Below are 12,700 nucleotides of genomic sequence, written 5' to 3'. Positions count from 1 at the left end.
AAAAAAAAAAAAAAAGAAAGAAAGAAAAATAAACTTCCTGACAATAGAGCATATATTTTAGAGGCATAGACTGAAAATAAATACTTAATTTTGGGTGGTAATAAGTTCTTTAAAGACTATTAAGTCTCAGTAAAAGAATAAAGAATTTGGGGCGGGGGGTGCTGGATGCAGTAGCTCATGCTTATAATCCCAGCACTTTGGGAGGCCAAGGTGGGCAGATCACCTGAGGTCAGGAGTTCAAGACCAGCCTGGCCAACATGGCAAAACCCTGTCTCTACTAAAAATACAAAAATTAGCCAGGCATGGTGGCGAGAGCCTGTAATCCTAGCTACTCGGGAGGCTGAGGTGGGACAATCACTTGAACTCGGGAAGTGGAGGTTGCAGTGAGATGATATCACACCACTGCACTCCAGCCTAGGCGACAGAGCAAGACTCCATCTCAAAAAAACAAACACACACACACACAAAAAGAGAGCAGAGAATTTGGGGACAAGGTGGCATTTAAACTGGAGGTAGAAAACAGCTCTCTGAGAAGGTGAGATGTGAGTGTAGGCATGAAGTAACTGAAATGTGAGGTCACACTAAAATCTGGGACAAGATCATTTTAGACAGAGTGAATTACATGTACCAGGCTCTCAGTGACCAAATAACATCAAAATATCTGGTTGAGATACAAACAATAGGTGAAGAGAGTATAGCAAGAGATGAGGCTAAAAATTTAGGTCATGTAAATAACTCTTTTATGTTAAAGGAGATATAAGAAAACTCAAGGAAATAGAAATGTCAGTAGTTAAAAATATTCCTCAAAGAGCTCTCATACTTACATTTGCAAACAGAGGCTCGGTCCATTATCCATATCAAAGAAGAACAGTATTCACAGTATGTAGGGATGCTATATTGGGTGGCCTTAAAGATGTGACCATTGTGTTCTTCAACCTGAATGAAAAAATTCAGCTATTTATATTAAAGCCAACACAGTAAACGCTGCCCTAACATGGTGAGCCACTGGGGAATCCTTCAATCCCTTGCTAAGTCTTCATGAGGCACTAATTCCAGGGGGACAATTATGATCTGTTGAGAAATAACGTAAAAATAAAATATATTTTTCCTGCTTTCCAAAAGCTAACAATCTAGATAAACATGACCAAATTATATGAAAAACAGAAAGCAATGCAACAGACATATAACAGGTGTCTTATATGACTCTAATGTTACATTAAAAGCAGCAGTTGTTAAAGTATGTTTTCTTTATTTTTTTTATTTTTATTTTTTTTCTTGAGACATAGTCTTACTCTGTCGCCTAGGCTGGAGTGCAGTGGCGCGGTATCATCTCACTGCAGCCTCCGCCTCCCAGGTTCAGCTGATTCTCCTGCTTTTGCCTCCCAAATAGTGGGGTTACAGGCTCCTGCCACTGTGCCTGAATAATTTATATATATATATATATATATATATTTTTAAATTAGAGATGGGGTTTTACTATGTTGGCTGGGCTGATCTTGAACTCCTGATCTCAAGTTATCAGCCTGCCTCCAACTCCCAAAGTCCTGAGATTATAGGCACGAACCACTGTACCTGGCTAAAATATATATTTTTTGTAATCTCAGGCAACTTTTACAGTTGAAAATTACTGATGACCTCAGAGAACTTTTGTTTACATGAATTATACTTGTTGATATTACTATGCTAACAAGAAAACCGAAAAAAATTTAAAGTATATATTCATTAATTTATTTAAAATTGACAATAAACATATTATACATGAACATAACATTTTAATTAAAAACTATACCTTTAAAGCAAAAAAAAAAAAAATAGTAGCTAAGGGGTATTGTTTTCCATTTTTGTAAATTTCTTTAATGTCTGGATTAATAAAAGACACCTGGATTCTCACATCTACTTCTGTACTCAATCTGTTCTAACATGTAGTTTAGTTTGAAATATATTAAGAAAATCTAGCTTAATATAGATATAAAAGTGGAAAATGAAGGAATATAGAATTACTAATAGATCTTTTTCTCCTCGAATTAAGACAATCAAATAGTTGGAATGACTCATGACTATTTAGATCAACTAACGAAACAGTATAAAAAAAGATCCAAGCATAATGGGAAATTTAGACTGTAAAAAGGGTGACATCTCAAAGTGAGTAAGTAAAAATTGACTTTAAAAATAAATGATGTTGGTAACCACTGATAAGAGGCAAAATTAGATTTATAACTCACACTGCACACCAGGACGAATCCATAAAGATTGGAATTTAAATGTAAAAAATGTGAACACTAAATTATTAGAAGAAAACACTGAGAATTCCTGTATAACCGTGAAGTGGGGAAAGTCTAACTATGACTCAAAATTCAGAAGCTATGAAAAAAATATATATTTATAAGTTTAATTTCATAGAAGTCTGACACATGACAAAAAAACATAATAAGCCAAGTGAAAAGACAACTGACAAACAGGGAAAACATATTCTCAAATTATATCAAAGACAAAGGGTAATCTCTCTAATATACAGAGTTGCTACTAATTGAGAAGGAAAAGATCAAAGCCAAAAGCAAAATGGGTAATGAACAAAAACATAAAAAAAGCAAATGGTACTTAAGCATAAGAAAATACATTCAATCTCACTGAAAGTATGAGAAAAGCAAATTAAAACTGTGTAGAGATACAAACTACAAAATGAAACTACCTCTATTACAGGGAAATAAAGCAGTATTTATCAAAATAACAAATGCATTCACCCTATGACCCAATAATTTCAATTCTAGGAATCCATCACACACACAAATATATACAGTTCATTGTGTCACTGTTTGTAATTGTAGAAGACTAGAAGAGACCTAACAGTCCAGTAAGGAATGTTAGCCAGTTGTGAAATAGATTTCTGTGTATAGCTACTGTATTAGTTTTCTATTGCTGCTGCCACAAATTACCATAAATTCAGTGGCTTAAAACAACAGTTATCATTTATTATCTCACAGTTCACTGAGCTAGAAATCTGACACTTCTCAGAGTCAGAGACTTGTAGTCTCACCAGGTGAAAATCAGATATTGACAGGGGTGTGTGCCCTTCTGGATGCTCTGTGGAACAATCTGCTTTCAATCTCATTCAGATTGTTGGTAGAATTCAGTTCCACGTGGTTGCTGGACTGAGGTCCTATTTCCTTGCTGACTATTAGCTGCTAGTTATTCTCAGGCTCTAGAGACTACTCACATTTCCTTGCTCAAAACCCTCCTTTCTCCATCTTCAGGGACAGCAAAATAGGGCTGAGTCCCTCTCATGCTTCGTATTTCTCTGACTACTTCTACCTATGTCTCCTGCATCGTCTTCTACCTCATCTCTCTGATTGACTCTTCTGCCTTCCTCTTATACTGGGTTCATCTGCATAATCCAAAATAAACTGTTATGTTAAAGTGAGTTGATTAGCAATCTTAATTCCATCTGCGGAATTCCCTTCACGGCAGTACCCAGATTATGTGTGAATGAATAGCCAGGTTAGAAGAACCTTGGAGGGAACATCTTTAGAATTCTGCCAAAAATGCATAACCTAAATCAAATCACGAAGAAATATAAGACAAACTCAAATGGAAAAACATGCTATAAAATAACTGACTTATGTTCTTCAACAATGCTAATGTCATGAAAACTAAAAAGGCTAAGGAACTGTTCTTGATTAAAAGAGATTTAAAAGGCATAACAATTAAGTGTAACAAATTTCTTGTTAGAAAGGAACAATACTGGGACAAATGGTGAAATCTAAATACAACTGGGTTAAGGCATACAGGTTTCTTTGTAATTCTCTTGCAACTTTTCTATAATGTTGCAATTATGTCAAACAAAAAGAAGGGGACGGGAGGGAAAGGAAGGAAGGGAAATAACAAAATGAAACAAAAAGAACTGATCCAGGACAGTCAGACAATTACTGCTGCTAGGACAAGATGGTAGAGAGTAGTGAAAAATAAGGCTGGGCAGTAGCATAGAAGGGACCATGAAACCCTTCCAAATCACTCAGCATTTACTCATTAAATTAAACATTTATAGACACTTACTATATGTCAGGAACTGGCATGAGCACTTGGTTATAGAAAAGAATGCTAACTGTCTAGTAACACCAATTCTCTCTTCTTTAAATACAGATTTCCCAAGGTCTATCTGGGAATGTGATAATCTAACTAAAATTACTTCCCAGCTTCTTTTGCATTTATGAATAGCCACATAAGTAGCTCTGAATAATGAAATGTGAACATGAGTGACACTTCCAAGTCATGCCTAATGTAATGGGCTCTCTTGTACTTTTTTCTGTCCTGCTGGCTAAGATGGGAATCAAGAAATTGAGACCTCAAGCACTGATTTTGAAAGTATATATAAGATGCTTCAGGTGATGGAGGAAAAAGAAATAAAGAAAAAAAAAAAAGAAAGTATATATTAGAGATAGTGGGTGGTAAAAATTCCAAAGCACAGTGGAAGCACAAAGAAAGGAGTAACTAAATGGTTCTATAGAAAAAAAGATGTCACAGAGGAGGGTATCAGAGATGAATATATAGAACTGAGCAAAGACATTAAAAAAAAAGAATATGTTTAGGAAATAGTAATTATTTCTAGGAATGCTGGAAAATATGCAACAATAGCCTACAAGATGTTTTAGAGTCATGTGTATATAGGGGTATACCTGTATATATGTATTTGATAAAATAAAAAGTAATTTAAGAGATTTGGTACTGGCGTTAAGAATAAACATATCAATGAATAAAAAGAGAAACTAAAAAATTAAATCCAAATACATTAAGATATGAGTATACAATTGCCTCTCAGTAGCTGTGAGGGATTAGTTCCAGCTACTCCCTGCAGACACCAAACTCCAGATGCTCAAGTCCCTTATATAAAACAGCATAGTATTTGCATATTTAGGCATTTCTGCATATCCTTCCATATACTATACTGTATATCTAGATTACTTATAATACCCAATACAATGCGTATACATCACTTCATTTGCTTGGATTCACTCAATGCACAACAAATTCAAGTTTGTTTTTTGGAACTTTGTGGAATTTCTTTTTCTGAATATTTTGAATTCATAGTTGGTTGAACCCATGGATGTGCTGGGCCAACTGTACTATAAAAATGGTATTCACCATTTGACTCAGCAATCCCATTACTGGGCATATGCCCAAAGGATTATAAATCGTTCTATTATAAAGACACATGCACACGTATGTTCATTGCAGCACTGTTTACAATAGCAAAGACTTGGAACCAACCCAAATGTCCATCAATGATAGACTGGATAAAGAAAATGTGGCACATATACACCATGGAATACTATGCAGCCATAAAAAAGGATGAGTTCATATCCTTTGCAGGGACATGGATGAAGCTGGAAACCATCATTCTCAGCAAACTGACACAAGAACAGAAAACCAACTACATGTTCTCACTCATAAGTGAATGTTAAACAATGAGAACACACGGACACAGGGAGGGGAACATCACACACCAGGGCCTGCTGGACCTGTTGGGCTGCTATCCCACCTACATTAGGGGAGGTATAGCAGGGGGTGAGGGGACTGGGGAGAGATAACATTAGGAGAAATACCTAATGTAGGTGACAGGGGGATGGATGCAGCAAACCACCATGGCACGTGTATGCCTATGTAACAATCCTGCACGATCTGCACATGTACCCAGAACTTAAAGTATAATAAAACAAAATGGTATTTTAAACCAGTGAAAAAGAAATATTATCATTCAACAGCGGGCAGGCAACTGATATACTATTAAAGAAAAAGAGCGTGATCCCTAGCACACTCTTGATGCCTTGGTCCCTAACTTGATCTTGAGACTAAAATAAGTTCAAGAATAATTAAATATTTTTGTAAGAAAAAAATGAAATAATAAATGTACTAGGCCAGGTGTGGTGGCTCATGCCTCTAATCCCAGCACTTTGGGAGGCTGGGGCAGGGGAATCACTTGAGCCCAGGAGTCTGAGACCAGACTGGGCAACACGGTGAGACCCCCATCTCTACAAAAACTGAAAAAACATTTAGCTAGGCATGATGGGTATGTGTGTGGTCCCAGCCACTCAGGAGGCTAAAATGAGAGGACTGCTTGGCCCAAGAGGTTGAGGCTGGAGTTAACTGTCATCATGCCGCTGCACTTAAGGCTGGGTAACAGAGTAAGACCTAGTCGAAAGAAAGAAAGGAAGGAAAGGAAGAAAAGGAAGGAAAGAAAGGAGAGAGAGAAGAAAGGAAGGAAGGGAGGGAGAGAGGGAAAGAAAGGGAGAGGGGGGAGAGAGGGAGAGAGAGAGAGAGAGAGAGAGAGAGAGAGAGAGAGAGAATGAAAAAAGGACGACATGGAAAAAAGTTAAAAAAAAGTAATAATTATGTAAATAACTTATCTAAGAAAGACAAAAACCCTAGTAGTATAAAGAAAAAGAATCTAAAGGAATTAAAAATTGTGTTAATAAATCTACTATAAACAATGTAACAACATAATTCCACTCAGAATATCCTGAAAACATCCATCCTAGTTTCATAATGTGGCCTTGCTCTATGGTATCTCAAATATTCCCAGATAACAACATCTTATCTCACAGTTATAAATTATAAATCACACAAACACTATTTTCCTCTACTAAACTCTAATATTAAAGTTTTCATTTAAAATTTTCATTAAAATTTTAAAAATTACTTTATTCCATAGGTAGGAGAGGTCTTGAAATGTTCCCAACACACAAAAATGATACATACTCAAGGTGATAAATTCCCCAAATATCCTGACTTGATCATTACACATTCTCTGCATGTAACAAATACTCACTTGTACCCCTAAAATATGTAAAATATATGTCAATTTAAAAATTACTTTATTCTGAATGGATATAATATAAACCCCTGATCAAAAGGTACACAAAGCAAAATAAGTCTTTTTCCTATCTCTGTACCCTAGCTGTCTCTGTCTAGCTCCTCTTTCCAGAAATAATCACTATCAGTATGCTCTCAGATATTTTATATGTGTGTATATGTCTGTGTATGAGTACAGATATAAAAATATTTTTAAAATTTTTAAAAATATATACAAATAGTAGCTTTCTATACAGTGTTTAGCCCGTGTACTTTTTTTTTCTTTTTTTGAGACAGGCTTTTTTTTTTTTTAACTCAGTAAAAGTAACTTTAATTTTCTTATCTGAACTGTTATATACAAAGATGATCACTTTCAGAGTAAAATTAAGAATGGCCAGAATAATTTTACAAAACTTTCCAAGAAACAACAAGTTTATAGAATATGCCTAAAATATAAGAATATTCAAGTCAAGAAATATTAAGCTAGTGATCTGAATACCAGACTATGGAATGGGAGCGGGGGGGAACTGCAGGGCAGGAGCTGCCTTTTGAGATCTTTCTCGCCTTAGTCTCGCTCCGTCGCCCAGGCTGGAGTGCAGAGACACGATCTTGGCTCACTGCAACCTCCACCTCCCGGTTCAAGCTGCCTCAGCCTCCCAAATAGTCTGGATTACATGCACCCTCCACCATACCCAGCTAATTTTTTTGTATTTTTATTAGAAATGGGGTTTCACAATATTGGCCAGGCTGGTCTCGAATTCCTGGGCTTCAGGCGATCTGCCCACCTGAGCTTCCCAAAGTGCTGGGATTACAAGTGTGAGCCACTGTGCCTGGCCAGCACTTGTACTTTTTACTTAACTAAACATACTGGTGAATGTCCTTTTTTCCTTTAATGCTAAGCAATATCTTATTATATAGATATATCTAATTTATTTAATCATTTCCCTATCTATTTACATTGTTTTCAGTCTTCTGCTATTACAAACTCTTTTTCAATAAAGAATCTCATACATGTCAGCATGTCAGTGTGAAAAAGTGTGATTGATATGCCTTCTGAACAAATTCTTAGATACCATATTGCTGGATCAGTTTTTATTTTGTTTTCTTTAACATTTTTAAGGTTTTTAATATGTCACTGCTAAAGTACACTGTCCAAGGTTATGCAGATTACACCTCCATTTGTAGTGTTGAAAAATTTGTCTTATGTTTCCAAACTCTAGGTTATTAATTTATTTTGAGCTTTGTTCATTGATGGAAAAAGTAGAAAATGACTATTGCTTCATTTTAATTTGACTGCTAACAAGATAAACATTTGTGTATTTCTAGACATTTCTTTCTATGAATTGCACTTGTTACAGTCCCTGAATTATAATAAAATAGATGTTGAATAAATTTATTCTTTCTGTTCTTTCCCTTGTTGACATGAATAACTACTCTTTTAAGGCTTAAAGTGTATAAAGTGCCTAAACACACCTGTTAGTAATAGGTTCTCTGCCTTCCCTACCTTTTCCTTTGTATACAATCTCATTTAATTTCACAAAAAATGTCAGTGGTGGGTGGCATTATTCCTGCTTTATAGATGAGGACATTGAGACTCAGAGCTTCAGTTGTCCAATGTTTCTCAATGAGAAAATCCTCTTGGAGAACCGGAGCTAACCAGGCTAAGGAGTCAGGTATACTACTTTCAAGATTCTGTACTTGTGAAAAGGCAGATACTTTGCAATAGGCAGATAATCTATAAATGGTCAGATCACACTTCTAACACAAACAGTGGAAAAGCTACAAGTAAGGATCTAAAAGATTTCAGAATTTTGTTTACAAGCAGGAGGGGATGATTTATAATCCTGAATGTTAGTAAGGTAGACGATAAATATTCTACAACTAGAATGTGCAATTGGCAAGGTTGAAATCAGGTTTTGTCGGCCCTAAAGTTTAAAGTTTCCAGGAGAAAGTAAACAAGATAGGAGGAGGGGAAGTGGGAAGTGACAGGAGCAAACGTAGCTGAAACAGAAGGAATCGGGAGAGAGTAGGAGGAAATGAAGCTTAGAGAGGCAGTCACGCTAAAGATCATGTCAAGCCTTGTAGGCATGATAAGAACTTTGGGTTTCATTCTGAGAAACACTGGAAATCACTAAACAGCTCTGAGTAAAGGATATGATTTTTATTTTTAAAAAAGTACCTATGGCTGTGATGTACAGAACTACTGGGGGAGAAGAGTATAAGAAAGTAGACCAGTATGAGACTGTTCATAGTTCATTGGACTGTTGTGATAGCAGTGGAGGTGATGTGAAATGCTAAGGTATTCAAAATATTTTGAAAGTAGAGTCTTGATCAGACTCCTACCTTCTGTTTCAAACACCTCCATATAAACACACAACACATGAGCCAATGAAAGCAATTGGCTCAACATACCAGGTTCTTCATTCACACACATTTGTACGTACTCTTTTTGCCATTGGCCAGATAGATATTGCCTGTCTAAACCCCTACTCACTTGTCAAGAATTAGCAAAAGTATTTTTTCTTCTGTAAAGCTTCCTTCATTCCCTCTTTCCGTATCCAACAGCACTTTGTGCTATTCCTACTATAATATTTATCATACCTGACAGTAATAATTTAAAAAACTTTTACTGCCTTCACTTGTTGATTATGTATACCTCAAGGGCTTAATTCATCCTTGTAATTGCAGAAATTATCATAAACCACACAATATATATGTGATATATATAGTATATATGTTACCTATTGTATTATATATGGTATATACTGTATATATGATGTATACATGATGACATCATATATTGGATATATAGCATATAGATGTATCTAATTTATTTAATGATTTCCCTATATATTTAGGTTGTTTTCAGTCTTTTGCTTTTACAAAGCCCTCTTCAACAAAGAACTTCATACATCTGTCAGTGTGAAAAAGTGTGACTGTATATATTGTGTGCTTATATGAACATGAACAGTAAATTTGTTCAGATGCCTTCAGAAATGTCTTTTGAATCAAAAGCATTTATAACTGTAAAATCTCTTCCTTTAGAAGGAAGAGAAAACTGCTGAAGAGCTCCTTCCCTACCCCCAGTTCTGAAAAGAAATCATATTTTACCTTTCATGAGTAAACAATTTCAGTTTTCTGCCATTTTAGGAAGCTATCATTGATACCAAGTCCAGTCACATTTGATCATTCTCAATTTTTGCAAAGGTATAAATATGATTATCGCCCGGATACCTGATGAACTTATTTCATAAGTACATCCACATAAGTAATGTATGACATACCTAAGACCACTGATCTGAAAACATACTTTTTAAATTTAAAAAACAGATTATAACTTACCAAATCAGTTTCCTTTTTCCTTCTTTTCTTTCTTTCTGTTTTTGGCACCTGACAGGGACAGGAAAAATACAGAAATTGTGATGACAAAGACTAATATACTTTCTTACTTCATTGCAAATGTTAAGATACTTGCTCAACAGGTAACAGAACAGGCATCTCTTTATTCTCCAAGAGGAACTGTGTAGTGCTAATAAGCAAATGTGAGAAAAAAGTTTTAAAGTCCGGTAAAACATAATTGCCGGACTTTATAATTAAACATAATTATAAACAAAGGCAGTACAAGCCTACTAAGAATCTTCCTCAGCATAAAATAAAGACCTTAACCTCGATGTAGAACTGAAGAACTTTCCAGAAGTTGTTTATATCTGACAACGTCAAAAATGGGACTGAAGAGGGTTTGCAAATCTAAATACACATAAGGTAGAATAACTAAATGGAACATAATCAATACAAAATATTGATGATATTCCTGATGTGAGTAGGTACCTACTTATTTCATCTGGGGTACTAGTGAAAAAAAAAACACACACACACACACATTGATAACTTTGTCTAAGCCTGATGTCTCTTCTGTAATATGGATTTTATAAAAGTTATTTAATAAGGCTGAAGCAAGAATTAAATAAAATATCCAACATCAAGTACAATTCTCAGGCCATAAGAGGCACTCAAAGTAAAAAGGTTATTATTATTATACAGAGTTCCCAAAACACATATTTCTTAAAACCTAATTCAAGAATAAATATAATTTGTAGGTTCTTTGTTGTTGTTGTTGTTGTTTTTTTTTTTTTGAGACGGGGTTTCGCTCTTGTTACCCAGGTTGGTGTGCAATGGCGCGATCTCGGCTCACCGCAACCTCCGCCTCCTGGGTTCAGGCAATTCTCCTGCCTCAGCCTCCTGAGTAGCTGGGATTACAGGCACACGCCACCATGCCCAGCTAATTTTTTGTATTTTTAGTAGAGACGGGGTTTCACCATGTTGACCAGGATGGTCTCGATCTCTTGACCTCGTGATCCACCCGCCTCGGCCTCCCAAAGTGCTGGGATTACAGGCTTGAGCCACCGCGCCCGGCCCTATTTGTAGGTTCTTATAATGAGGCCACTGGATAATACAACAGAGTCTTGCTTTGCCACCCAGGCTGAGTGCAGTGGCATGATCTTGGCTAACTACAACCTCTGCTTCTTGGGTTCGAGTGACTCTCCTGCTTCAGCCTCCTGAGTAGCTGGAATTACAGGTGCCCACCACCATGACTGGCTAATTTTTGTATATTAGTGGAGATGGGGTTTTTCCATGTTGGCCAGGCTGGTCTTGAACTCCTGATCTCAAGTTACCTGCCCACTCTCCCAAAGTGCTGGGATTACAAGCATGACCCAGTGCCCCTTGTCCCTGATCTCTGTTAAAGCTAAGCATATAATCTGAAGGGCAGAACTCAGTGAAAAATATATTGATTACAGAAAATATGGTTTAGAAAACATGGTCTGATATATTATAAAATAGAATGATGTGTGGAGGATCTAAAGTAGCACTGAGTTGACATGTTCTCTGTAATGTTTTTCTCAAATACAAGATGTCCCAAAAACTCTTAAAAGAATTCATAATTAAATACTTTTAGTAATTAAAATATACCACATTTACCTTCGTGGCTATGCAATCTGAAGTCTTGAATTCATTCATATATTCATCTAAAAACACTTTAAAAGTGTTGACCCAAACTCTCACTGGAGATTCACCCAGTGAATCACGCTGCTCAAGCCTCATCGTCTTTTCCAGAATCTGTTCAAATAGTGCATAGAGGTCTTTATACCGTATGCTTTTCCCATCATCCATCTATAAGCAATAAGAGAAAAAATGTATGGTTTTATAAAGAAGCTCTTAAAATACAAAGTTTTGTATACACTTGTAATGAGTAGTATTTAGAATAAAGATTAGGATCCTGATACAATTTCTAAGGAGCATACCCATAAGATAATGCAGTATTTGTAAACTCCCATTCTGGTATGGGATGAATGCAGAACAAAACATGATAAATTTTAGTAAATAATCTAACTGTAATAATTTGAGGAAGTCTTGTGAATTTCTCCTCTAAGCGTGGCTTTTTAATTTTATGTAGCTATAAAAGTTATTTGCATCCCTCTTAATTACTTACCTTCCGAGAAATGAACCTTGTTTAGCTGGTTCTACTCTAAAATTGAAAGAATGAATATTTCAATCTTTGCCTAAGGATATATTAAGTAACCAATTTATTTTTCCAAAGAAGAGTGACACACCCAGAGTAAAATCATATTATTTGCAAGGAAATGAAATAGAATTTCTTTTATTTAAATGAGATCTGGAATTTTTTTTAAGAAAGAAAAACAAGCTTTTTTTTTTTTTCCTTCTTTCTTTTTTTGAGACGGAGCCTTACTCTTCACCCAGGGTGAAGTGCAATGGTGCGATCTTGGCTCACTACAACCTCTGCCTCCCAGGTTCAAGAGATTCTCCTGCCTCAGCCTCCTAAGTAGCTGGGATTACAGGC

The 12,700-nt window shown here is 35.9% G+C and overlaps 1 protein-coding gene across 8 annotated transcripts in view; it reads right to left on the bottom strand.

Annotated features, from left to right (window-relative positions):
* Positions 1-12,700, bottom strand: part of MYO9A (myosin IXA) — a 279,254-nt gene that overhangs the window by 42,350 nt on the left and 224,204 nt on the right. For all 8 annotated transcript variants that reach the window (XM_017548134.2, XM_017548127.2, XM_017548128.2 and 5 more), the window contains 3 exons: positions 11,821-12,012; positions 10,186-10,233; positions 825-936 (listed from right to left, as the gene is read on the bottom strand). In XM_017548134.2, coding sequence (XP_017403623.1) covers positions 825-936; positions 10,186-10,233; positions 11,821-12,012 — 352 coding nt within the window. The remainder of the gene's footprint in view (positions 1-824; positions 937-10,185; positions 10,234-11,820; positions 12,013-12,700) is intronic.

The sequence above is a fragment of the Cebus imitator genome, unplaced genomic scaffold, assembly GCF_001604975.1.
Source record: "Cebus imitator isolate Cc_AM_T3 unplaced genomic scaffold, Cebus_imitator-1.0 Scaffold203, whole genome shotgun sequence".
Classification (NCBI taxonomy): domain Eukaryota; kingdom Metazoa; phylum Chordata; class Mammalia; order Primates; family Cebidae; genus Cebus; species Cebus imitator.
This window is presented reverse-complemented; position numbering and strand designations above follow the sequence as displayed.